The sequence below is a fragment of the Nelumbo nucifera genome, chromosome 5 (genome assembly GCF_055504915.1).
Source record: "Nelumbo nucifera cultivar China Antique chromosome 5, China Antique-T2T, whole genome shotgun sequence".
NCBI lineage: Eukaryota > Viridiplantae > Streptophyta > Magnoliopsida > Proteales > Nelumbonaceae > Nelumbo > Nelumbo nucifera.
The window spans coordinates 21,012,366-21,040,168 of record NC_142653.1 but is presented as its reverse complement, the minus strand read 5'-3'; the positions used below and the strand labels follow the sequence as shown (position 1 = coordinate 21,040,168).

The 27,803-nt window shown below is 41.5% G+C and overlaps 2 protein-coding genes across 4 annotated transcripts; both read right to left on the bottom strand.

The window, feature by feature from the left end:
- Nucleotides 1-7,044: 7,044 nt before the first annotated feature.
- Nucleotides 7,045-27,679, bottom strand: LOC104595701 (uncharacterized). 3 transcript variants are annotated; one of them, XR_016076371.1, is made up of 9 exons: nt 26,056-26,194; nt 25,736-25,869; nt 25,288-25,421; nt 11,829-24,825; nt 10,772-11,445; nt 10,387-10,640; nt 8,476-8,548; nt 7,398-7,440; nt 7,045-7,311 (listed from the first exon to the last, which is right to left on the bottom strand). XR_016076371.1 is itself a non-coding variant. In XM_019197467.2 (5 exons), the coding sequence occupies exons 1-5, from the start codon at nt 27,524-27,526 to the stop codon at nt 24,710-24,712; spliced, it is 576 nt and encodes a 191-aa protein (XP_019053012.2). In that variant the 5' UTR covers nt 27,527-27,679; the 3' UTR covers nt 13,615-24,709. The 3 variants fall into 3 exon arrangements, 1 of the variants encoding a protein (XP_019053012.2); XM_019197467.2 differs by lacking the exons at nt 7,045-7,311; nt 7,398-7,440; nt 8,476-8,548; ... (1 more) ...; nt 10,772-11,445; nt 26,056-26,194 and adding exons at nt 25,018-25,140; nt 27,486-27,679 and having other exon boundaries at nt 13,615-24,825; nt 25,288-25,450; nt 25,737-25,869; XR_016076370.1 differs by lacking the exons at nt 7,045-7,311; nt 7,398-7,440; nt 8,476-8,548; nt 10,387-10,640 and having other exon boundaries at nt 11,311-11,445; nt 11,829-25,869.
- On the bottom strand, nt 13,615-22,881 carry LOC148791278 (uncharacterized). Its single transcript, XM_088888113.1, has 3 exons — nt 22,077-22,881; nt 21,605-22,004; nt 13,615-21,531 (listed from the first exon to the last, which is right to left on the bottom strand). Exons 1-3 carry the CDS (start codon nt 22,879-22,881, stop codon nt 21,528-21,530), a joined length of 1,209 nt encoding a protein of 402 aa, XP_088744239.1. The 3' UTR covers nt 13,615-21,527.
- Nucleotides 27,680-27,803: the final 124 nt, after the last annotated feature.

Below are 27,803 nucleotides of genomic sequence, written 5' to 3'. Positions count from 1 at the left end.
TGATCAACCATCCTTTTATTTCTGTTATTTTCTTTCATGTTATTTTTATTTCAGCAATCTTTTATGTTTAATTTCCGTTTGTTTGTGTGTTTTGCATATTCGAATTCATCTGCTTCAAGGCTAAGGTGTCTCGAGGGGTTCGAGGGCTGAAGAAGGGAAGGACACCCAGATCTTGTTAGGAGGGGTTCTTGCAAACAGTCTAGCCAATCTACAGCTACCGCCACTGGATCCGAGTTATGGATCACTTTTATTTATTTATTTTGTTGCTTTCAGTGCTCTTTTATTTCTGAGTTTTAATTATTGTCTTGTTTAATTCTGAACCTTTGATTTCATCATTAATAAATTTTATTTTCTTATTTTCTACAATTCCCAGTTCTATTTTCTTTCTATTTGTCCAGAACAAATAATAATAAAATTTCCCTCGCTTCTCTATGGGTTTGAACCCTTCTTCACCACGTACTACGTTGTTTAAGGTTACGTGAGGATTGAAAAAATTATAAATCTCTAAACTAGTGTTCCGAAGGGGTTAATGACACGCTTCTGCCAACACCAACAACCCATCATCTTTAAAATTTACACAAGCAAGACCAGCTTCTACTGATTGATTGTCCATGCTCGTATCACATAGGATAAAAGCTTCAACATTGAACAATGCCCTAACCTTCGTTGTTGGAGTAGGGCACTTAACTGAGACCTCCTGTTCTAAAACTAAGGGTCTGTTTGTTTCCTCTTAACTCTTATCTCTTAAGAGGAATCTTTTAACTTTAAGAGAAAAATGGTTGTTTGTTTCCTCTTATCTCTTATCTCTTAAAGTGCAATCATACAACTTTTTATTTTCCAATGATACCTCCAAAAAGACAAACAACAACTCTCATATATGGGGTCAAATGGATATTTGATAATTTTCAGAATTCAGAACTCAAAACAACATTCTATGCATTCAGAGTTTAGAGGAAAGAAAAGTTCACCAATACCAATACACCTCTTAATGTAATTATTGCACTTTCAAATGTTAGACAGGAGTAAATGAACGAACCCTAAAAATCTAATAACACGCTTGGTAGTTACTAGCAAGTCCGAAGGCTAATCATTGAAAACCATACGGTTTCTAATTTTCTAGATTTCCCAACTCAAAATTGCAAAAAATTGCCTATTTGAACTTGTCACAAAAGATTCTTTTGGTATCATATTTTCTAGCATCATAAATATAAAGAATATGTACAACTAAGTTAGCTCTTGTTAAAGACATGTTTATTTTTTTTAATATTTTGTATTTTCATTATTAATTTTTTGACATCACAAGTTAACTCTTTTGCTGGGAGGGAAATGCAATTGCAATTAACTTTTAAGACATTGGTTTTATCTCATGGTCAAATTAATTGGTGAAATAGGTAAACCCATCACCTAACAATGATTCCAAGTCTGTTTACAACCAAAACTTGCAGAACACCATTCACTTGGTTATCAACATGATGACCTAATTGAACCATTTAACCTAGTTGATGGGATCACGAATTAGACATCAATTTTTCTAATTTCTATGTTTTACTTCTATCATTAATAAAAACAATTTTTATTTATCACACTTAGTTTTTATATGCCAAATACATAATATTAGACATATGCTCCCAAAATTATTTTATTATTTTTTGTATTCTTTCACAATTCTTTGTATTTCTTTATTTTTATTTTTATTTTTTGAACCGTGACACTCTGGGATCACCAATTTAACCCAAATGGTTGAACCACTAATCTGCCACCCATATAGAAAATGGTTTCACTTCTATTTGATTTTAAATTTTATATTGTATTTTGATCATTAATAAATACTTCATATTTATCATGCTTATTCTTTGGGTTGTCATTGTGTGGCCTTGTTTTTACATATTCCATTTTGGGTGTTTCTTTTGTATATACTTCATTTTTTCTTTTCATAAAATTATAGTTTACAAAAGATAGCACACTTGTGTTTAATATGATGATATATAATAATAGTGATATGCCCAAAATTTTATATAAATTTTCTTTGTTTTATATTTTTTGTATATTTATCTATTTTTAATTTTTATTATTTAATTCTATCATTTTGGTTTGATCCATTCGGCTCAAATGGTTGAACTACTTGCCCACTACTTAGATGAAAAAAAGGGTTTAATACCTTAAATATTGGATTTAATAAGAGGGAATTGAATAAACTAAATAGTAGTATTGAAATTATATTTGAAATATGGACTTAATTAATGGAATCTAATAATAAAAAAATACCTTAAATATTTGATTCAAAGAACAGGAGTTAATACCTTAAATATTGGATTTAATAAGAGGGAATTAAATAAACTAAATAGTAGTATTGAAATTATATTTTTCCCCCAAAATGAAGATTGTCCAATTTCAAAATGAAGAGTATTTTTGCTAAGAAAAATTACAGAAATAAGCACGAGTTAATACCTTAACTATGGGATTTAATGAGATGGATTTGAATAAACTAAATAACAGTATTGAAATTATATTTTTACTCCTAAAATTAAGAATGTCCAAATTCAAAATGAGGGTATTTTTGCCAAAAAAATTTATAAAAATAAATAGGAGTTAATACCTTAAATATGAGATTTAATGAGAGGGAATTTAATGAAATGAATAGTGGTATTAAAATTACATTTTTTGCCACAAAATAAAGAGTTTCTAAATTCAAAATTAGGGGTATTTTAATCAAGTAAAGTTGTAGAATCTTAGGCTTCGCTAGTGCTTTTCATAGTAACTAGTAAGTGTGCATGTGCTTTGCACGTGACAATTCTATATGACAATAATGATAGTGAAATTGTATCCAAAATTTTCTATCAAATTGATGTATTTTTTATTTTTTGTTTTTATATTTTTTTGTTTTTTATTAATAGTTGGATGTAGATTGTAAAATCCAAATCTGATTACATAAACACCTCATCCAAATATATGATAATTGGTTCGAGTTGTAAAGTTTCAAATATCATTAACATGCCTACCTACTTAGCTAGATTATTCTTTTGGTAATGTTTCATTGTTTTGGTGTATCTTTTTTCTTTTGTTCATTTATTAAAGAAATGCAATTTTTAAATAGAGGGGATTGAATTTAAACCTTACAATTAAATCAGGACTAAATTCAAAAATGAGTATTTTAGTTAAAAAAAGTTTCATAATCTTATTCAAGTTTTTCTATAATTGTTTTGTATTTCTGTGCGCAAAAATAATTCTAATATGTCACACTTACTTTTTGTTTAATATGATAAATATATAATATTATTCATGTGCTTGAATACTTTCCTCGCAAAATATATGTATTTTTATTTTTTCTTTTTATATTTTATTAATTTTTATTACTTATTTATGACATTAAATGTTAACACATTTAACCCAAAAGTTGAACAATTTATTATTAATTTTTATATTTTATGTTCAGTTCTAAATTATGTATGTTATTTTTACTGTCAATAAAAATATTTTTTGTTTAATATACTTATTTTTTAATTTGATTGATAATAAAAATTTCACAAATGTGTCTAACTTTTGTAATTTTTTATATTTATTTTTATTTTAAAATTTGTATTACCTAACTATGACTTCATAGGTTGGTCGATTTTATTCGAATGGTTAAATTGCTTAACCACCACTTTGACAAAGAATAATTTTGTTTGTGGGTCAGTTTTAAAATATATGGGTTTATATTGTTAAAAATATTGGCATACATCTAATTAATAGTATTTATTAATGAAAAATAACTTAAATATAAGATTTAATAAGAGAAAATTAGATTTAATACCTTAAGTATAAGACTTAATGAGAGGGGATTAAATAAGGTGGAAAGTAGTAATTGAAGTTACATGTTATACCCCTTTTGAAGCAAAGAAAATAGAGGGTAATTTTAGTCCAAAAAAAAGTTTTACATTGTATCCACACTTTTATATATAATACTAGTAAGTGTCTATGTGCTTTGTAGGTGGCAATTCTAGATGATGATAATGATATTAATAATGTATCCAAAATTTTTTATAAACTTATATACGAGGTTTTAAAAGCCAACCCAGAAATGGAACCGCTCTGATCACCAGTTTTTGGGTCAGCGATTCGATTGTCTGGGTCAAACAATTCAAGCAATCTGATTAGATTGGCAAATTAGGCCTTTATATCCTTAGTCTTTTTTATAAGAAAAAACTCAAAAAGAGATGTGGTTGTTGGTTAAGAGAGAAAGAAAGAAAGAAAGATGAGAAAAAGGAAAAAAAGAAGGAAGGAGGGAAGAATGAGGAAGGGGAGGATGAGCATCCGACATTCACCGACAACAATGGCGACGACAATAGTGTCGGCTAGGACTGTAAACAGAGCAAATTCAAATCGAATCAGGCCATGTTCGAATTTGATTCCGATTACAAAATAATTGATTCGAATTTGATTCGAAATCCGTCGAATATTCAAAAATTTCAACTAAATTCGATTTCGATTAGAATATTGAATATTCAAATCGATTCGAATTCGACTGATTCTATAAATATTAAAAATCTTAAATCTAGAAATTAGGTTACACAAGAAGAAACCCCTTTGATGTGGCCTATGAGCAAAAAAGAAAAAGCCACAAAAGACTAGAATAAGAAGAAAATAATAACAGAAAACACCTAAAAAATCTAAAAATAAAAAAGAGATATAAAAAAGTAACAGAAAAAGCTGAGATTTGAATAGAAGAAGTTAGAAAAACGCCATGAAGCCCATTTGTCTTCAACGAAACCTGGTGCTCTTTCCTTTTTTTTTCCCTTCTACCTTTGAATCTCTGATTGCAAGTTATGATAACACAACCATGACCAGGGGAGGGGGAGATGAGATGGAGATGGGTAGAAACACAGTTGTAGGTTAGAAGATGGGGAGAAGAAAAGGGGTTATGCATGTTTCGACGAAGACAAGGGGTTGTGGGGAGAAGGGGAGAAGAAGAGTTTGTAAAAGTGAAAGAGTTGTGGGGAGAGGCTCGACGAAGACAGAGGGGTTATGCATGTCTCGATGAAAGAGTTGGTTTTTGTCAGTTTTCTGAAAAAGGTTGTACATCTTTAATTGTCTTTGATAATACTCTTACACCTTTTTCTGAAAAGGTGTAAGAGTATTAAATGTATAAAACATGAAATCTTATATTACAATATATTTATATATATTTTATATTATAATATATATTATATTTATATTTAATCGAATTTGAATATTTATTAAATTGAATTAACCTATATTTGAATTTGATTCGATAAATTAATCAGTACTAAAACTTAATTCGAATTCGACCATTAAATTAATCAAATAATCTGAATTCGATTCATTTACATCAGATATCGAATTCGAAATCGGATACCCGAATACTGTTTACACCCTTAACGGCGACAACAGAAAATGCAACGGTGCCAACTTCGGATCTTTCTAAGATCTCATATCTAAGTTTCTGATATGCAACATTTCTTTTCTCTTCTCTTCTCTTCACTCTCTCTTTCTCTCTCTCTCTCTCTCTCTCTCTCTCACTAGGATCTAATATTAGATATGAGTCTCAATCTCTCCCCATCTCTCAACCTCTTTCATCCTATGAAAACGTGAACCATTGCTCGGGTCAGCTATTCTCTAACCAAATCAACGTTTTATGACCCAAGAAATGGTTAAGGGTGAAACAGAATGGTTGCCTGGGTGGTTTTCTGGGCCGAATGGTCCGACCGTCTGGGTCAATGACAGTTAGAAAACATTGCTTATATATTTTTTATTTTTTGTTTTTGTTATTAATTGGATGTAGATTGCAAAAACCAAATCTAATCACATAAACACAAAATATGTGATGATCTGATTGAGTTATGAAATTTTAAGTATCATCAGCAGGTCTATCTACTTGGATAGACTCTTCTTTTTGTAATGTTTTATCTTTTTTGTATACATTTTTTGTTCATTTATCAATAAAGTGTAAGATTTAAATAGAGAAAATTAAATGAGGTGAAAAATAGTAGTTCAATTTACAACTTAAACCTAACATTAAATAAAGATTAAATTCAAAAATATTGAGTATCTTAGTAAAAAAAAAAGTTCTACAATCTTATTCATATTTTTAATAGCAGTATAAATATAAAATTATAGATGTGTTCAATTTTTTTTTTTTCTGTATTTATGTTTGTAAAAATAGTTATGATATGTTATTCATACTTATTTTTAATATGATAAATATATGATATTATACATGTTCCTGAATATCTTTTTATAAAATTTATGTATTTGTATATTTTATTAATATTTATTATTTATTTATGACATTAAATGTTAACACATTTCACACAAAAATTAAACTATTTGTCTTTGCTAAGCAATAAAATAATTAAGTTCCAAATTATGTATTTCATTTTCATTATTAATAAAAATATCATAAATGTGTCTAATTTTTTCTACAATTTTTATATTTATTTATATTTTAAAAATTTTATTACCTAATTATGACTTCATAGGTTGATCAATTTGATTTGGATTATTGACTTGTTTAGCCACCAATTGGATAAAGAATGGATTTGTTTTTGAGTCAATTTTAAAATATATGGGCTTAATTATATCGTTAAAAATATTGACATAGATCTAATTAGCATCATTTATTAGTGAAAATGACTTAAATATAGGATTTAATAATGGAAAATGAGAGTTAATACATTAAGTATAAGACTTAATGAGAATTGATTAAATGAGGTAGAAAGTAATAATTAAAGTTACATTTTCAACATGTGCAATTAGAGATGGATTAATACACAATATGGGCATTTTAGTAGCTATTAAAGCTTGCACTAAAACAGTAATAAAATGACTCTTATTGTCTTTCTCAAACAAAAAAGTAGAGGGTAATTTTAGTCCAAAAAAAAAAAAAAAAACTTTTCACTTTGCATTCACACCATTATATATAGTATAGAAATAAATATAATAAATTAGCTGATGTGGCAGGGTCTGACCTGTTCCACCTCTATATCTATTTTAAAACATTAGTCTTGATAGGATATTGAATCAAAATAGAGAACATCACTATATCGGAGTTCGGCATTGTTGATGTTGTTAAGGCAATGTTATATGACTTCTACTGAACCATCGTAGCATTTTAATAGTTACACTAGCGGAGGGCTCCTGCCCAAGCAGAGAACCGAAACCATTTGGCAAAGCTATATGATAAAATACCTGAAAAACAGATTATGCATGTTCGAAAAAAGCAGAACAAACAAAAAAGAAATACGATGAAGAGTTGAGATCTTAAAATTCCTACAAAATGGGGACACGGGGAGATTGGGGTTTGATGGTAACCTGCAAAAGAAAAAAAAAATCTTAGATGATATCTCCGATGGAAAAAGAAAGAAAATAATTTATTCAATAGAAGAATCAACATGGACCTTTGAAGGAATCGAGGGAGATGACAATTGTACGTGAAGAAATCTGCAAGAACAAGTTGAAGTTGATAAGTGGTTGATTATCTTAAATGGGATTGATAATTGATCCAACTATGTAAATATCAAATTTCAAATGTTTCAAATTTTTAATTAGTGTTCTTTAGTAACTAAGAATTTATTAAAATTAACAACCTTGTATTTTCCCACATTTTTAAAGGTTTAAACAAAGCCATAATATGAATTACAAGTTTGCTAAGATTTCTGCAATATCAAACCTATTCCAAAAAAGAAACAATTGTGTAAAATGATAAAAATAACCAAATTGTTTTTATTTGGTTCTCAGGAAATGAAAGATAAAAGTGCTCCTATCACATTCTCACTTCAGGTCCAACCAGCTAATACCATAGCCTTCTTTGCCTCCCGGATTTCCATGCTCAGCTCAGTAAGCCTTTGATCTTTCGGACCGGTCCAAAATGTCCAAAGTATTCATCGGATTGGATTGGGATTGGACCAAATCCAGTCCAATTGACACCCCCTTTGAAATATCATATAGGTATGTGAAAGCCATGATCCACTTTGAGAATCCATATAAAGATGGTTGCCATTTCTTTGGTCATATTTAGTGCTCAAGTAGAAGCTGATTTTGTATAGTTTAAGTGCATGTGCATCTTTGAGATTGAAATTGTGTATTTAATTGCTTCTTTTATAAGAGAAGACAATTTATGGTACAAAGTCTGATTAACCAATCCATCATGTAGGCTGATCTCTCCATCCAATTATATATTTTATGTCTAGAGTCAATGAAAATTTTATTATTAATGATCATGTGCCAAAAGGCTCAGAACCCAGAAACAGGGAGTTCCAGAATTCCAACTAGTAATGCAAGATTAAATTAAATAATGAAAAAGGCTATTTGAGCTTAAATATACCAACTATGGAATCATCAAATACATATATAGTTGTTTTCATCCTACCAATTGAAAAAATTGATACAAAAGAATGAAACTCAACTTGTGCCTGACGAGCATAACTTAGAACAAGAAAGAGAGGTGAAGAATAAAAATCGGACTGAGTATCATACTTGCAGAGGTTCTCAAAATCCATGTACTCATTCTTCTCGATCTTATAAATCATATTTGATATACCAACTCCACCTGTTAAATAAAACAAAGAGCCTTCAGTACTAAAGAAGCTCAATTTTTTGAGGGTGAATGCAGAAGAATAGTTTGTTTGGTCTTTCACTATAGCTGTGTTTGCATTAGAGCAAAAGCAGAAATATGTGGTTGAAAAGGAGTTGAAAAATCTCCTTCACCACTCAGCTCTAAACCATAGAGAATAACAGATTATTACTATTAGTCATGTTTTTATCTATCATTATAATGGATGGTAATAATAACTTGGGAAGGGGTAGTCATTCTCATTTTCCACTGAATTGCAGCATCTAAGGCCATATTTGGTTCGCTGCCAATGGCCTCATTCTTTTAATTCTTGCCGTCGTTCGAGCTCGAGTTCTCTCGACTTGAAGTCTCTAAACCCTCGTCCCTCTCTCTCTGTACAAAGTGAACCCTCATCCCTCTCTCTCTCTGCTGAGGTATCTCGATCTGGTGAAGTCTGTAAAAGGTAAAACTAATCGTCTCTCTCTCTCTCTCTCTCTCTCTCTCTCTGTGTACAAGGTAAACTCTCTCTTTTCGTCTTCTTCTTTTTCTTTCTCGTCTTCTTCTTCTTCTTCATTTCCTTCTCAAGCTGCGCACAGAAGATGGATACCTCCTCCTCCTCCTCCTTCTTCTTCTTTTTCTTACTCTGTTTTTCCCCTTTTAGGTTGACCACCAGTACCATCCCTCTAAGCATTAAAAGAAAGCAGCATCGATTAAGGTATTTGATCAATTTTGTCTCTTCATTGTTTTCCTTATTGGTATTTGTGTGTTCGAATTATTATGGAATTTATACATTTTTTAAGTATAAATTATTGTTGTTATTTTCCTTATTGCTTTGCTGTTATTTTTCTGCCATTGTTTATCTTGATCTTATTGCTTTGCTTTTTTATGTTTGACGTTTTCCATAGTTAATTTGCACTAATACAATTAAGAGTTTCTTCGATCGTGAGCACCTAACCACCCATTTAGAAGTTGGAAAGACAACTCCCTGGAACTAGAAGCTTAAGACGTACCCATGGTTTTGGGTTGGCTGCTGAAAACTGCTAATCCACTATTTTGCCATTAATGGCATACTTAAACAGTTAACGCTTATTTCAAGCGGTTTATCAGTTAAGCAGTCTGCTCTGAGCTGACCGCTGAGCTAGCTTTGTCATTAGGCAGCCCCTGAGATTAATTTATGGTTAAAAAGTTGACCGCCCTTTAATTTACAGTCTGGTATGGTTGAATGAATTTGATCAGCTGAAAACTAAGGTAAGCTTCGCAAATATTCATGTTAATTTTGATATTTTACTGTATGAGCCAGGCTTGACTCAATTATTCTGAGGGGTATTTGCTAATATGGTTGATTCGGATTTGTGCCATTTCAGAAAATGGAAATCTTCAAACTAGGGCTTGGAGATTAGCTAGCTAATAATTGTAACCACCAATTACACATTCTGAGTGAATGTATATTCACTCTACATATTTTATCCAATTGCATTTGCTTGACTCAAGTTTTGACCATTTATCTTTTATTCTAGAAATAGAAATAAGTACCTAGTCTTCTTCTCTGCTTTAATAGACGAATTATTAGCTATGTCCTCAACCACTAATATTTGAATTGCACTCTTGCCCTTGGTTTCTGCCACATCAGGAGGGCTGCTCAAAGAACAGACTACTCAAGTAGAAGATTATGTGTAAAAGTCACTTTACTTGCTAGTTATACACTTTTTTTTTTTTATATAATTACTTGCTAGCTATACACTTACACTGTCAAGTTCACTGCTATGTTACATTTTAATCCTTGACTGCCTAAATTTGCAAACTAAATACATAACAAGCAAAATAGATGACTTTACCTCTATGCTATTGATGGAAGTAGATCATTCTTCAGCAGGAACACACACCAAGAAAGTACCAAGAAGGTGAAATTAGAAGGCAAAGTTGAGGGAGTGGAAACTGATGTAAGGTTTGCTCCTCTTGGATTCCATCTTGGGACCTTGTGAGTTTTTCTTGCAGAACGATGCCACTGACTCTTTCATTGATTAAGGTCCACAGACTAGAACTCTTATATTTGATCCCCTAGATTGAGTTGGAAATTGAGCAATTATGTCTGCTTAGATCACACATAGACATACACATTAAGATAGAACTTCCAGATCCAATGTTAATGACTGTTGAATTAAAAGCAATGAATTTTAGTTTCCTAAACAAGTTACCGAGGAAATCTTAAGAAAATAGTACCTTGAAGGCTGGGCCTCTTTCCAAAATGGATTTTGTGTTCTTCAAGTGTATCCCCTGCTTCAATGGAAATCGCTTCAGTTCTCTTGTGTTGATTCTGGGTGACCTGAAAATTTTCTTTCTTCATTCTTCTCCATCTCATAAAAGCCAGGGCCAAAGTGGGGCAAGATACTGCAATAAAAAATGAGCATATAATGAGAAGATCTGTAACCCATGATGGGTTCTTCTCAAAGGCTTTCCTTTCATGATGAAGAAAGGCACGGCTTAAGCACCCAAGTAAAATGAGGAAAATAATGGAGGAAAACCCAGCTGCAAAAGCCATCCAAACTAAACTTTCAAATCCAAACACTGCATGAATCGAGTAATTTCTCTTGAAATTGACTGTCTGAACCTGAGAGAGCTCACTCAGTAATTCTCTTAGTGTTGTACTAGATCTTTCTTCTTGACTTACAAAAACTTTTAGTTTTATACTGTTTCCTTGCTCAGCCTTCTGGTTCAAAATTACAGATGAGATTGGGTTTAACAGCCTGATATCTTGAGACTTCTTCACAACATATATCAGTTGTATCTGTGTCGGAAATTTGCTCTTGCTCTTTGGAGAAGAAGTAATTTCCTGAAGAATACTTAGAAATGGAGTTATCCCTATTCCTCCTGTGACAAGAAGTAGGCTGTCATATCTGCAGAAACAGATTGCTTCAGGTTAGGACATAATCAGTCTAATCTATTAGTTTTATCTAAGACAAGGATGAGAACATTACAACAGTTGCTAAATTAAATCCATGCCATCATTAATTCTGGAATGAAAGCCATGATGAGTCTGTTAAGAGTTAAAATAGAGGTCTTCATGATACTGATAATTCTTTCTTTTTTGTACCTGCACATTTTGTGGTTTTGCTTCCCTTGTTTCAATAAAACTGCCCTATTGCTGCACTGCAGCATAGCTTAAGTCTACACTTTTAGTGACCTCATGAATGAACTTCCACCAATTGGATTTTACAAAATTTCTTACCCACCTCTAAAGCTATGAGACAACTTAAAAGGAATAAAATTTCCTTCTCACCTTTGGAAGTTTATGGAGACAGGCCCATAAGGGCCTTCAATTGCAACTTGGAGGCACTTTCCCTGATCAGCATCAGCGTCTAATGTAGCATGTATTGTGTTATAGAGAGTGTTCTTATTGTTGGAAAGAACAGATTGGTGGAAGAATCAGACATCCCTAGCTAATCTCCCATATCTCCAAGCAATTGTGAAGGAAACATTGAGGCTCCATCCTGTAGGACCTTTAATTCCAAGAGAATCCACTAAAGAATGTGTAATTGGTGGTTACAATATTCCTGCAAAAACTAGGGCTTATGTGAATGTATGGGCAATTGGGAGGGACCCTAAGCACTGGGATAACCCACTCAAATTTCGACCTGAGAGGTTCATAACTCAAGACGGCATCAACAGTGGAGCTCAATTAGATGTTAGAGGCCACCGTTTCCGTTTCTTGCCATTTGGAAGTGGGAGGAGGAGTTACCTGGAACTTCTCTAGCACTGCAAGTTGTGGAAACAACCCTTGCAAGCATAATCCAGTGTATTGAGTGGAAGGTTGGTGACTGAGAAAATAATCAAAATATAGAAGTTGACATGACAGAAGGAGCAGGGATGACTCTGCCAAGAGCCTATCCCCTAGTGTGCATCCCCATTGTACACCTCAATCCATTTCCATATGAATGTCTTGGGGAGGAGTAAATTTAGTTATAAAAGCATTGGTGGTGTTGAAATTCCATATTTACTTACTATGCATTTTCATTTTTCTTCTCTTATCGTTGAAATTCCAGATATGAGGGGGAACCTTTTTTCTTGATGTCAGATTAGAATCTAAGTAAGACCATACCCATGACTCCACCTTGCATAGATCGCCTCATGTCCTGCACCAATTCATTGGTTGCCACTTCCTGCAGTCTTGCTTTTATTTCCCTATTGTTTTCTTCTTAATTTTCATTTAATTATTGTTATCTCTGATATGGTTGTTAATTAGATTTCCTCTATCCGCTTGTGATTGAGTTTTAAGAATTTTTTAGGCAACTGAGCTAGAAGAGGATGAGCCCATTGGCACCTCAAGAATTTAAGATTTTTAATTTCATGGATTCATTTTGTTAGAAATAGAACATTGGAACCACAGGAAGCTAAAATTTTGAAAAACTTCAGAAGCTTCATAAGAACAGAATGCCTACTTTGATATATTGATTGATGGCATTCAACTACGCTTAGCTTATTCTATGTCCACCATATAACTTAAAACTTTCTACTTTCATTGTCACTTATCTTTTCAAAATCTCTTACTTTTTTTTTTTTTTTGTGAAGTGATTACATCTTTTGTTATAATCCAATGCGCTTATGCCCAGAAAACACTAATTTTGGAAACATATATTTCTCAATATTTGAGCTCCATAGTTGACTGGCTAGATTCACCCAAATATATTGACTGAAAACCATTACTCCCAGGATTTTTTTATTTTGCTCTTTTAGGAAATTCCCTGGAGAGCACTAAGAAAGAAATAAATATTTACCATTCTTGTTGTTTATGTAAATTGTTCATACACTAATGACTGATGAATGGGTGATGGGTCCCTCTGTATTCATATAATGCACAGTGCTCTAGTTCTTGTCTGTCCTATTATTATATTTAGAGTAATATTTTTGTTGTCCAAAGGCATTTTGTTTATCTTTTTTTTTTTTTTTTCTCTTTCAAGTATCTCCACTAAATGTGTGGATGTTTGGTGCTAAACATATTTAGTTAATTAGTGATTTTGATGGTTAAATCATTCTTCTATTGTAGGAAACAAATAAAAGAAATAAAGTCAAGGAACAAATAATTTCATTGCAGACGGCTTCTTCACCATCCACTTCTAGAAATTTAATGCAGCCACATACATAAACCAACATAAAAATATCCATATATTGAAAATTTCGCAACTTTTAATCAGCTTTGGTGCATAACTAGAAAAATTCCTTTCCCACCACAAGACTTGATCGCACTACACAAGAGATATATATGTTACAAACTTAATCAATAATGGATTATCAGATAATGACAAACACTAGATGCTCCTATCTTGTAACTTTTTGAACTGCCATAACTCGTCGATGTTCCATATGCTTTCTGCCATATCATCGTAGGCCCAATTACTTTCTGCCATGTGGAAATCAGAAGTCTCATATCCTCCCATTACTGACATAGCAGACATGTTGAAGTCATCCATTTCATAACTACTATTGTTGTCAACATAGAAAGAGCTCCTTAGAACTGGATTATAATCGTTGTTATCAAAATTATGAAGACTTTTTGCTGGGTAATCTGAAATTTCAGGGAATTTGGAGATGCTTGATGAAGGGAAATTTGGCCCGACCTCGCGATCGCCCGACACGTGGCAAAGGCAAGCAACTCGGGACAGTAGAGCACCCAAAGCGAACATCGGAAGCAAGTCCAAACACTACCGAGCCCGAACTCCAGACCGCTGTACTTAGTCCGAGCTCCTTGTTAAGAGCGAACTCCCGGTTAAAGGTCCGAGCTCCCAAAGTCCTAGCTCGGTACTAGGAGCCCGAGCTCCCTAAAGAATCCGAGCTCCCTAAAGAACCTGAGCTTCCTAAATCCGAGCTCCCTACTAGGGGCCCGAGCTCCCTAATAAGAGCGAGCTCCCTATCAAAGATCCAAGCTCCCTAAAACCTGAGCTTCCTAAATCCGAGCTCCCTACTAGGAGCCGAGCTCCCTCCTGAGAACCCGAGCTCCCTGCGAGGAGCACGAACTGTACTGAGCCCCAAGCCTCACAAAGCTGATCCGAGCTGACCCGTGGCAGCTCGGAACACTCCAAACCGAACTCAAGGCACCTCGCTCGCCACTCCAACACTTCACTTCCAAAGCACCAGGCCGGCCAGACGTACCCGATACCAAGGACGTCTTTATCCAAGGGCGGCGTACCTGACTGATTTGGGATCTGACGCCTGACAGCCGCATTTCAAACGGCTCCCTGCCACCGCCACCTGCAACCGTCGTCACTAGCCGCAGAGACGGCTCCGACAAAAGGAACAGTGGCGGTTCTGTCCGACCAGAGGAAATGACACCCGAACTGGCAGGAGTTCAGAAGTAATCATGCCCGACTTGACGGAGGCCTGGAAGTGAGTGCGCGAGGTGATTATAAAAGGCTTCTACCCCCCCAGGGATGAGGTATGCTAACTTTCGCGCTATCTGGTTATTCTTGCCTTTGAAGGATTCTAACTTAAGCTTCGGAGCCCTTACGTCGGGTTCTCCCCGGAGCTTCTCTTCTCCTCCTGTTTCAGGTCCCTGTTACTCATTTCAGAGGCAAGATCATCAACAGCTAAGACCAGCCAGATTGTGCATCATCAATTGGCGTCGTCTGTGGGAAATACGTTTCAAAAAGCCTCCCTCCAAAACTTTCATACCCTTTCCTTCTCTGAAAAACTCATTACTTATGGCCTCATCCAGCAACGCCGGACGCGGCACAGAGACAAACACCACCGGGGAGCAGCTCCAAGTCCCCGTAGTGTGTGTTGGGCAGTTCACCATCCCCCTCACGGTGGATGGAATCCCCAACCTAACTACGCCACAAACAGTGGCACCTGTAAGCCTGCCCTCCGCTAACTGAACCAACCGCCGTCCCCCTAGCAGCTAGTCAAAATCGGTTGGACGACTTAATGCAATGCATGCGGGCAATGCAAGCCCAGATGCAACAGTTCCAGCAACACTAGCTTCACCAACACCAAGTGTTACACAACCTCTCTCAATACCACTATCAACAACAGTTTCCCCAACTAACACCGAACCAACCACTGCTTCCACCTCGCCACCCTGCCCCGAAGCCAGTAAAGGCCTCTCCGCAGGATGGGCGCCTTCACCAAGGAAAGGCCTCCAGGCCCCAGAATCCCCCAAACAGCCAGGCCTCGTCCCCAGGCCGGAGAGAAAGAAAAGTCATCCCCGCCTCGCGACTCGCAGGCGGATCAGGAACCTCGCTCGCGAGGTCAGCACCTCGGGTCTCAAAACCAGAGTCCCCACTGGTGGGAAACCGATTCGGTGCACTGGCAGCAGCGGACTACCAGAACTCCGAGCCCATCGAGCTCGGCAACACGGAGGCCAGCAGCGCCAGCACAAGGCCCACTCAGCAGCGAAGATGCCGTCGAAGTCGACGAACCGCCACCCGCGTCTTATCCGAGCTCAGAGGCAAAGGCGAGACGAGCTCGGACGAAGTAGGAATCGCCCCGATTCTCTCAGTTCCTTCCCCCCTCGCCCCAGAACTCCTGGCAGTCCCCTTGCCTAGAGATTTCAAGCTCCCGCCCCTAGACAAGTACGACGGATCCTTCTACCCCAACGACCACGTGGACGCTTTCCAGTTCCAAATGCACCTCGCCAGGGCCAGCGAGTCATGCATGTGCGTGGCCTTCACCACCACCCTCAAGGGGGTAGCCCGCACTTGGTACAGGAACCTGGCCCCCGGATCGATAAAGTGTTGGGCTCAGTTCGTGCAGGTCTTCACTGCACACTTTGTTACCAGCAAACGGTGCCCCGGAGCAGAGGAAAGCATCTTCGAAGTAGTCCAAAGGGAGGGAGAACCCATACGGGGCTACATCAAACGATTCAACGAGGCATGCTTACAGATACCTCGGTTAGACCCCGCGGTACAGCTCGCCGCAGCAAAAAGAGGGGTGACGCACAAGGAATTCAAGTGGCACATGGTAGCCAACCAGCCCGCGACCGTGGCTGAGTTCCTCAAGCTCGCAGACAAGTTCATGAGAACGGAGGAGGAAATCAACCAAAGAACCGAGGGCGGAAACGAGAAAAGAAAGAGGGACGACGAGCCCTCTAGCTCGGCCGACCGGAAAAACCCGGCCCGGGACCCGAAACCGAACCAGTCATTCCGAGCTCCCCTGCCAGCTCGGACGGATTACATGCCACTGAACACAAGGCGGACCGAGATCCTAATGACGATCAAGGACGCCCCCTTCGTGAAATGGCCACCTCGCCTAAAGGGAAATCCGAACGAAAGAAACAAGAATTTGTATTGTAGTTTCCATAGGGACCACGGTCACAGTACCGAGCTATGTAATAACCTCCGAGACGAAATAGAGGGGCTCATCCGTCGCGGATACTTAAGAAACTTTGTACAGCACAACAATAATAGCAACAAAGCGGATCAGCCGGGTGAACACTTAAAAGACGCCCCGGAGACTAGCAGCAGGCCTGCCGAACCGATGCAGCAACAGCCTCCGGCAGAAAGGCCAGTTCGGGGAACCATCTATGTAATTGTGGGAGGTTCAGTGGTGGCGGGGTGCACATCAGCAGCAGCTCGGACCTCAGTTCGCGAAGCGGTCCTCGAGGAGCGGAACCCCCCGAAGAGGTCGAAGACCGAGGAGTCGATCCTCTTCACAGAAGACGACGCGCGGGGAGTTCGCTACCCTCACGACGACGCACTCGTCATTAAACTCAGGATCAGCGACTTCGAAGTTAGGCGCGTGCTCGTAGATTCGGGCAGCTCGGCGGACATCCTATTCAAGTCGGCATTTGATCGGCTACAGCTGCCAAGGAGCGAACTAAAACCTGCAAACACTCCCCTGGTGGGCTTCAGCGGGGAGGAAGTCAGGCCCCTTGGAAAGATAACGGTGCCCGTGGAAGTCGGCACGTGGCCTTGTACGGTCAGACTCAACCACGATTTTCTGGTGGTCGCGACCCCCTCCCCATACAACGCCATAATAGGGCGGCCAATCACGCATATCCTGCGGGCGGTGGTCTCTAGCTATTATTTGGCAATGAAGTTCCCTACGGACTTCGGTGTGGGGGTAGTGCGGGGCGACCAGCTTGAGTCCCGCAAGTGCTACGTCGCCGCCCTAAAGGGCAAGTCCAAGCCGGCCGGCGACCTCGACCTGGAGCGGCCTACGGAGCAAGGCGAAGAACGAGCCTCGCCGACAGAAGAGACAGTCGCGATCCCGACCTCACCTACGGACCCATCTGGGTGGCCAACCCAGATGGAAAGCGGTCGACGAGGAAGTCGAAAAGCTCATCGCGGCAGACTTCATAAGGGAAGTCCATTACCCAAGCTGGGTGGCCAACCCTGTGCTGGTGAAAAAGGCAAACGGCAAGTGGCGCATGTGCGTCGACTACACCGACCTGAACCGATCTTGCCCGAAAGACTGCTTCCCCCTTCCTAGGATCGACCGCCTAGTGGACGCGACCTCGGGACACGAATGACTAAGTTTCCTGGATGCCTACTCAGGCTACAACCAAATCCGGATGGACCAGTCCGACGAGGAAAAAACCAGCTTCATAACCGAATTCGGTATATACTGTTACAAGGTCATGCCCTTCGGGTTAAAAAACGCCGGGGCGACCTTCCAAAGATTTGTAAATAGGCTGTTTCGGCCCCTAATCGGCACAAAGATAGAGTGCTATGTAGACGACATGGTCGTCAAAACACAGTTTTCGCGAGAATTAATACAAGACTTAGATTCTGTCTTCCAAATCCTGCGTTAGTATAACATGAAATTAAACCCCAACAAATGTGTCTTTGGCGTCACCTCGGGCAAATTCCTGGGCTACGTTGTCAATCGACGTGGCATCGAGGCCAACCCAGACAAAATACAAGCCATCCTAGATATGAGACCACCTCGGAAAATAAAAGAAGTCCAAAGGCTAAATGGCCGCATAGCCGCCCTAAGCCGCTTCATGTCCAAATCGGCAGACCGCTGCCTACCCTTCTTCAAAGCAATCAAAGGCAAAGGGTTCGAATGGACCCAAGATTGTCAACTCGCGTTTGACGAGCTAAAAGGCTACCTCGCCAAAGTGCCAACCTTAGCTCGGCCCGAGGAAGGCAAAGTCTTAGAGCTGTACCTCTCGGCCAGCGACGAGGTGGTCAGTTCGATACTAGTAAAGGAGGCAGACCGGGTCCAACGACCCATATATTATGTTAGCAAAATCATGCAGGGAGCAGAGACAAGGTACCTGCAGATAGAAAAGCTAGCGTATGCCCTGGTGATAGCAGCACGGAAACTCCACCCGTACTTCCAGGCCCACACCGTCATTGTCCTGACCTACAAACCTCTGAGGCAAGTTTTACTCAAACCCGAGGTTTCCGGCCGGCTGACGAAGTGGTCCATCGAGCTCAGCGAGTACGATCTCCAGTATAAGCCAAGAACTGCCATCAAGGCCCAAGCCTTGGCAGATTTTATCGCAGAGTGCACATTCAACCCCGGAGCCCCTGAACTGGCCGAGCCCGAGGTCCGTGAAGTAGCCCCGTGAAGTAGCAGCCTGCGTGGCTTCCCTCCAGGTTAGACCAAGCGTGAACTGGGATGAGGAGCCCTGGATCCTTCACGTAGATGGCTCCTCGAACCAACAAGGCAGCGGGGCTGGAATAGTGCTACGCGGCCCGGGCGGAACAAAACTGGAATACACACTACGCTTTGAGTTCACGGCATCCAACAACGAGGCAGAGTACGAGGCACTGATAGCCGGGCTAAACCTAGCGCGCAAGGTCGGGGCAAAGCACGTGGTTATCTGCAGTGATTCCCAGCTCGTGGTCAACCAAGTTACAGGCGAGTACGAAGCACGCGAACTCACTATGATTGCGTACTTGGCAAAAGTAAAGGAAGCTCTGCTCAACTTCCAATCACATTTCATCAAGCAAATCCCGAGGTCAGAGAACGCTGAGGCCGATGCCCTGTCCCGACTGGCTAGCACGAGCCACAACGCCAGGAGAACTATGCACGTAGAAGACTTGCCTCGGCCCAGCATTCTCGGTGGGGCAAGAGAGGTCGCTCCCGTCACCGAAGCGGAGCCGAGCTGGATCGACCCACTCGCGAGCTTCCTGTTAGACGGAACCCTCCCCGCGAACCGCAACACAGCCAAGAGGGTGCAGCGCCAGGCAGCCAAATACGTCATGATAGACGAACGGTTGTACCGACGATCCTACACGCTCCCCTATCTGCGATGCTTGCGCCTAGCCGAAGCCGAGCTGGTACTCCGCGACATCCACGAAGGCTTGTGTGGCGGACACCTGGGGGGCAGAGCCCTCGCCCAAATGGCACTTCGACAAGGATACTACTGGCCAACGATGAAGACAGAGGCAATCGAGCTCGTCAGAAGATGCGGCAAGTGTCAGAAGCATGCTAGCATCCACCATCAGCCCGCCGCCGACCTCAAATACCTCACCAGTCCATGGCCCTTCGCCCAATGGGGCATCGACCTCCTGGGGCCATTCCCACCAGCGACAGGCGGGAGAAAATTCCTAGTGGTGGCAGTAGATTATTTCACAAAGTGGATAGAAGCTGAACCCCTGGCAATAGTTACGGCCCGAAACATACAAAACTTCTTTTGGAAGAACATCGTATGTCGCTTCGGGCTACCTCGGGTACTGATCTCCGACAATGGCAAACAGTTCGAAGACATCAAGTTCCAAGAATGGTGCCGAAATATGGGAATTAGTCAGAACTTCACATCGGTCACACACCCACAGGCAAATAGGCAAACAGAAGTAATGAACAGAGCCATCCTCCGCGGACTAAAAGTGCGATTGGACCGAGCCAAAGGTTTGTGGGCAGACGAACTACCAAGTGTTTTATGGGCACACCGAACCACGGAAAAGACCGCCACGGGTGAGACCCCCTTTAACCTCACCTATGGCACCGAAACAGTGATCCTGGTGGAAATCGAAGAGCCTACGTTACGACTAGAAGTATACGACGAACGGACAAACGAGGGCGAGTTGTGCATCAACCTCGACCTACTGGACGAAGTGAGAGACCCCGCGCACATCCGAACTGCGGCTTACCAACAAAAGGTAGCTCGGTACTACAACGCGCGAGTAAAAAAGAGGAACTTCCGCGTCGGCGACCTGGTTCTCCGTAAGGTCATGGTGCCCGAACCCGGCATAGGGAAACTTGGACCGAACTGGGAAGGACCCTACAGAGTAATGAAAACACTCGGTGGGGGAGCGTACGAGCTCGGAACCCTAGAAGGGAAACAAGTACCCCGAGCATGGAACGTTGTCAACTTGAGAAGGTACTATCTATAGGCCACCAAAGCAAGTACGCCGAAGTCATTTCATAAAACGAACTGACGGACCGAAATGGTCAGTTCGGCAAAAAATATAGCTCGAAGACAGTACATGAACAAAAAGACATTTCATTTCAAAACAGATATGTACATTTCATTTCATTTCATTTCACAAAGCCCGGGGCTACTTCATCGTCATCAGAAGCCTCTCCGACAACGCCCGAAGGACCTGCTCCCCCTCGGAGTCTGGTTCGGCATCCGCGGCATTAGCCATCTCCGGGGTGATGCGCGAAGTGGATATGGCGCTGGTATCGAGGTCGGGGTACGTATTCCGGATCATCCACCGACTTAGCTTGAAACCCCTCCTGTAGGAGTCTACCATCAGGTCATCGAAATCCAGCGAAGCAATGTAATCGCTGACAGCCTTCTTCTTCGCGTCTTCGATGCCTTGAGAGAAGATCTGAGTCCTCTCCCGGATATCCTCCTGAAGATATTCGACCTGGTGCTCCAGGTCCAGCTTCATTTCCGCCATGCGCTGCACCACCACCCCCATGGCCTCGGCATCCCTTTAAGACCTCGCCTGCCTAGACCGCGCATGGCGAGCAGCAGCATCAGCAGCACGAGCATTCTCCTCGGCAGTCCGAGCAGCCTCCTCGGCAGCTCGCGCCTGCCGCGAGCATTTCTCCACCTGGTTCGCCAAGGCGTGAATGGAGGAGTTCACCTATCAAAGGAAAACGAGGTCAGAGAAACGAATGAAAAAATAGAAGCCGAGCTCTAAAGAAGGGATCACTTACCACCATGGCATGAGTAACGGCACGGCAGGCCACTTGGTGCAGAGGGAGCCAGTCCACGCCGCAACTTCCTCAGGAAACATCGCCTCCTTACTCCATTGAAGAGCATGCACAGGCGACAGCACGCTCCTGAAATCCCCCGGGGCCTCCGAGCCCGACGGCCCAGCTCGCGTATGAGCGGACTCGGAATAGGTGGAAGCCCCCGTGTGCGTGGTTTCGGCATAAGGAGCCCCCGCCAGCCCCTGCATAGGAGGAACCATCTCGGGCTCCTCTACCGGATGGTCCAGCACCTCGGGCTCCGCAGCTCGGGATGGCTCGGCACGAGCTCGCTTGGCCACCCGCTTTCTCCTCTTCATCCCCTCGAACAAGTGCGCACCTCGGGACCCTCGAGAATCCATTGTACCTGCGAAAAGGAGTTCGACATCCGTAAGACGTAAGCGAAGAGCAAGACAAGATCACTAGGGAAAGAACCTACCCGAACTCAGGCCCGCAGCAATAAGCTTGGCCTCCGTCAGATACCATTGGCAATCCATCCCAAGCCGCACCCATTGTCGGAGGCCCTTCGCCGTCTCCTCATCAAGTGTAATGCCGGAATCAGGAGCGGCCACCCACCAGCCGGTCTGAAACGGCCACCCCATCGCACTTCGCACCCCGAAATAGTCCCGCTTCCACGCCGGGACCTTATTGGGGAGTCCGTGTAAGAGCTTGAAGCCCGGGCGAGGGGACAGGTAGTATGCCCGCCTACGCCCAGGAAGGGGACCCACTTGCTTTTTCAACATTAAGATGGAAGAAAAAATCTCAAGATCCAGAGGGAAGTTCTCGTCGCAAAATAAAGAGATCGTTCCCACTAAGTTCCTAATAGAGTTCGGGTGAAGCTGGCCAACCGTCACACCGAAGTGGTTTAGGACCTCGACAAGAAGAGGGTGGAAGGGCAGTCGCAGCCCCGCGGCGAGCTGTTCCCGGAAAATCACCATCTCGTCAAGACCGTGTTCCCAAGGAAAGCTCCCCGTAGGGATAAAATAACCGTACTCACTGGGCAAATTATAGTAGTCTACGAGGGTTTGAAGTTCCTCAAGCGTCATAGTCGAAGGGTCGAACTGATCTACAACCCGGCCACGACGGGAGGTGGATGCCGACCTACCCGAAGCACCTCGGGTGGTAGGCCCGACCCCTCCCTCAGGACCTACATCGGGCTCACTTGAACTACCGTGGGACGCAAACTGGTTCGTAGAACCCACATCAGACCCGCTTGAACAGTCTGGACCCTCCATACCAGACATCGTGAAACGGAACGGGATCCCAAAAAACACTCACCCGGGAAGAAGACTGAAGTAGACCGCGAGAACTCGAACAAGCAAGAAGACCTGGGGCGCGAGCTGAAAAGCCTGGACGCGAGCTCAAGATATACAACAATAGCAAGGACGCCCCCCCCCCCGCGCACTATTTATATCACAGCGTACGGAAAGCGACGGCCCAGATCGAAGCCAATCCAACGGCCCACAGCCGCGCTAAGCCGCACGTCTTCCAAGACCAATCAGCGCACGTCTTTCAGAGACTGACGGAACATCGCGCACGTCTTGTCAGAGGACAGGTGTCGGCACGCGTCTTCCCGAAACTGACGGGGTGACGGCGCATGTCCCCTCGCAATAAAAGCGTCTACAGCACAACTCCCGAAAAAACTGTCGTCACGACTTCCGAACACGCGCCCTTTTTTGAAAATCAAATTAGAGCAAGCGCGCTCAGCACGGACCAAAACCCTCCCACTACCTTGCAAACACCCCGCGCCAAGACGGAACCGTTGTCACAGGGAGTGGGGGGCAATTGATGAAGGGAAATTTGGCCCAACCTCGCGATCGCCCGACACGTGGCAAAGGCAAGCAGCTCGGGACAGTAGAGCACCCAAAGCGAACATCGGAAGCAAGTCCAAACACTACCGAGCCCGAACTCCAGACCGCTGTACTTAGTCCGAGCTCCTTGTTAAAAGCGAACTCCCTGTTAAAGGTCCGAGCTCCCTAAGTCCTAGCTCGGTACTAGGAGCCCGAGCTCCCTAAAGAATCCGAGCTCCCTAAAGAACCTGAGCTTCCTAAATCCGAGCTCCCTACTAGGAGCCCGAGCTCCCTAATAAGAGCGAGCTCCCTATCAAAGGTCCAAGCTCCCTAAAACCTGAGCTTCCTAAATCCGAGCTCCCTACTAGGAGCCGAGCTCCCTGATAAGAGCGAGCTCCCTCCTGAGAACCCGAGCACCCTGCGAGGAGCACGAACTGTACTGGGCCCCAAGCCTCACAAAGCTGACCCGAGCTGACCCGTGGCAGTTCGAAACACTCCAAACTGAACTCAAGGCACCTCGCTCGCCACTCCAACACTTCACTTCCAAAGCACCAGGCCGGCCAGACGTACCCGATACCAAGGACGTCTTTATCCAAGGGCGGCGTACCTGACTGATTTGGGATCTGACGCCTGACAGCCGCATTTCAAACGGCTCCCTGCCACCGCCACCTGCAACCGTCGTCACTAACCGCAGAGACGACTCCGACAAAAGGAACAGTGGCGGTTCTGTCCGACCAGAGAAAATGACACCCGAACTGACAGGAGTTCAGAAGTAATCATGCCCGACCTGACGGAGGCCTGGAAGTGAGTGCGCGAGGTGATTATAAAAGGCTTCTACCCCCCCAGGGATGAGGTATGCTAACTTTCGCGCTATCTGGTTATTCTTGCCTTTGAAGGATTCTAACTTAAGCTTCGGAGCCCTTACGCCGGGTTCTCCCCGGACCTTCTCTTCTCCTCCTGTTTTAGGTCCCTGTTACTCATTTCAGAGGCACGATCATCAACAGCTAAGACCGACCAGATTGTGCATCATCAATGCTCATCATGGAATCCGAAGAAAATATGCTTGGGCTGGTACAATAATTCTCTGGGTTTGAATTCTTCTCATGATCGAAACTGTTAATTGCTCTGCTGATTCTGATTGACCCCTCTAGAGGTGGTGGTGGTGGGAGAGTTGATGCATGAGAGGTCTGATTGAGTGGTGTAGAAGAGTCGACGAATTTTGAGTCTTCATGGCTGAAGAAGATTCTTCCACCTTCTGAAGCAATCTGGGCATCCCTAAACGTCATGCTGTTAGCATCAATCTTGAGATGCCTTGCTTGTTTCTGCACCCTTGTTCTCCATTAATTCTTGATTTCATTGTCTGTTCTTCCCGGTAGATGTTGTGCAACCTTAGACCACCTGGAATCACCAAACAAAGAGAACTTAAGGAAGACGGATATAACACAGAGAAATACATTCATGAATCTAAATATGGTGCTAAACATCCACACACACAAATACATTCATGCCATATGGCTGCAACAGATGAGAAATACACCAGAAGAGGAGGGGGGAAGATATATGGAAGTTTTTTTTTTTTTCTTTTTTTACTTTGACAGTCCACTGGATGGTACGAGTTCAGCAGGCCAGTGTCCAACTTGTTCATCACAGCACCGCCTTCACATTCTTGTGACTCAAAAAAAGAGTGGTATCTGGAACTTGCTTGGCAATTATCTGCCATATCAATTTTCAGCAAACTTGCAATGAAACATAGGATTTTGATAGTGAACATATTAAGTAAATTATGATCAAGCATACTTGTATCATCCATTAAATGATATAAGAATGTTGAAATACAAATAGAGAGAGAAGAGATAATACCAGATTCAGCATCTTCATATTCTGATGCCTGGGTGCATTTCAGGCGTATGGTATCCATTGTTTGTGATGGCATTTGAGTAGGATTTGTGAAATAACTGGAAGAAACAGGACTGCCCTTTTGATAAGGCACAGACCTACACGGGGTTGGGCCGATCCCAAATTCGTTACGTAGACCCGGCATGGTACATTATTAATGAAAAAATGAATGAGAATGAAATTCGTAACGAAACAGGTTACAAATATATTACCCTCATTCTTGCCGTAAAAAAAATCATTTTTTAAGAAAAAAACGTTTGGTTCGTGACAATATTTTCTCATTTTTTTTCCATCTTGAAATTTCATAATGAGAATTTTCCACTTCTGCCCCACAACCCAAAGAAAGACAACCTTATTGCATACAAATGAAGATGTTAATGCTTAAAACCACTTCTTCGCATATGATACTCACCTGGTGAGATTGCAGTGACAAAGATTGTGATGGAGAGGATGAAGATGATGAGGGATGCCCCCCTAATATAAGCCTCTTCACTACATGTTGCCCTATAAAGGCAGCAATGGTTGCCACAACAACAAAGTAGAGGGCTGTCCAAAAGGATCCAAAAATAGAATATAATTAGTAAACTAAATACTTCATCGTATGTACACCCAAATACGTATTTTTCTCTCTTTATTCTTAGGGACAAGAACTGTTCTCGACCTTCAAAAAGGAGCAGAACAGAATCAAGAATAATAATAATAATAGAGACTACATACAGTGGTTTTACTTACCATATTGAGAGAAACGCTTCAGAAGGTAATATTCTACAATAAACATAGATGGTGAAGCCGTGAAAAAACAATAAAATAGTCTACTAACAAGAAAGACATGAAAAAAAAAACCCATGCTAACCCCCAACCAAGTACAGGCGAAACGAAACTACAAAGAAGCAGAGAGAAGATGGAACTGGAATCAGTTGTTAACGGGTGATCTAGTAGGGGTAACAGAGAGACAAAGGTGGTGAAGCCGTGACAGGTAATGGAGTCGGTTTTAGAAAAAAAAACACGAAGGAGAAGCAGAGGCGGATGAAAATGTAAAGAAACCCCATGCCTAAAGAGAATCAGAGAGAGAAGATGAAATTGGAATCCGTTAGTTTACAGGTGATCTGGTATGTTAATAGAGAGACAGAGACAAAGGTGGGACGTGACGGATATTGGAGTCGATTTGAGAAAAAACATGGAGGAGAAGGGGAGGCATGTGACAATGTAGAGAAACCCCATGCAGTCAGCATGTCCGCTCTCTCTCTCTGCGAACTGCAATCCAAACTCAAGAGTCACTTTGCCTCCATTTTATTCCGCTGCTGCTGCTTTGTCTACGACGAAATCAAAATGCAAGCAGAACTCACTCGGCTTGGGAACCACCAACTCGCTGTCTCTTTCCCACTCGACGGAGACAGAGTAAACAGTTCCGTCACTGTGAGGCGTGTTGAGGAGCAATTCCGATTTCCCCATGCAAACGGTTTCGTCGACCATGCAAAGAGGCCAAACTTAGAAGCCCCATTGACAATGCCACCGAAGGCCAACAAAACCATAACAGAAAAGAGGAAAACCCATAAACAAAATAAATAACTGAGAAGTAGAGACGGATGAGGGGGGAAAGAGGTCAAGAGAGAGGGAGGAGGGGGAAAAGAGCGAGGAAGTGAAAGAGACACAAAAGGTAGGAAGAGAGAGGCAAAATGGTTAGCATTTAGGGTTAAGATTTTAAAGCTACAGTTTGGAAGAGGTGTAAAATACAGTACACTGATTATGTTTTACACTGAACGTTAAATATATATATATATATATATATGATTGTGTAAAAAATTGTTTAAGTTTTATAAATTATATGGAAAATTTTAAATGTGATGAGATTTTATATTTATCATCGATATAAAAACCTATACTTCATCCAAACGCATGAAACATAATTTTACATCAATAATGATCAACAAACACAAATCGATGACATACAAATACAGCCTACCATAAACTTATCTATGACTGATTAGACTTTCATTGAAGCTCTCATTGTTTTAAAGGCATTACAACTTATTGAATCGAATCAGGTTAATCATGTCAACTGACTAATTAAAATTTGTTGGTGGATGGCTCTTCTCTCATAAAAATTCTCGCATTCCTAAAGCAAATAACAGAGTTGTTGTACATTGATTTGCAAAGTTTACCTACAACATAGAAACCATTCGGGACTCGGACCGGCCCACATTACACCTGCATCAACGGTCAACTCGTTCAAACCCCAAACATGCGTCTAACGTGGCCCTCGCTTCGTCCAATTGTCTCTTTCTTGAGAGCCCACGTAACGATCCAAACCTTGAGAATCAATCTTAAGGTTAAGATGAAAATAACGAAAACAATAGTGGTACATAATTAAATGGAAAGTTCGAGAATTGAAGAAGACAAAGCAGCATCTGGCATTCTGCTGCCTCTAAAATTCCATTCTCCAAGGAAGCAACGAGGCAATTCAATTGAAAAGATCGAAA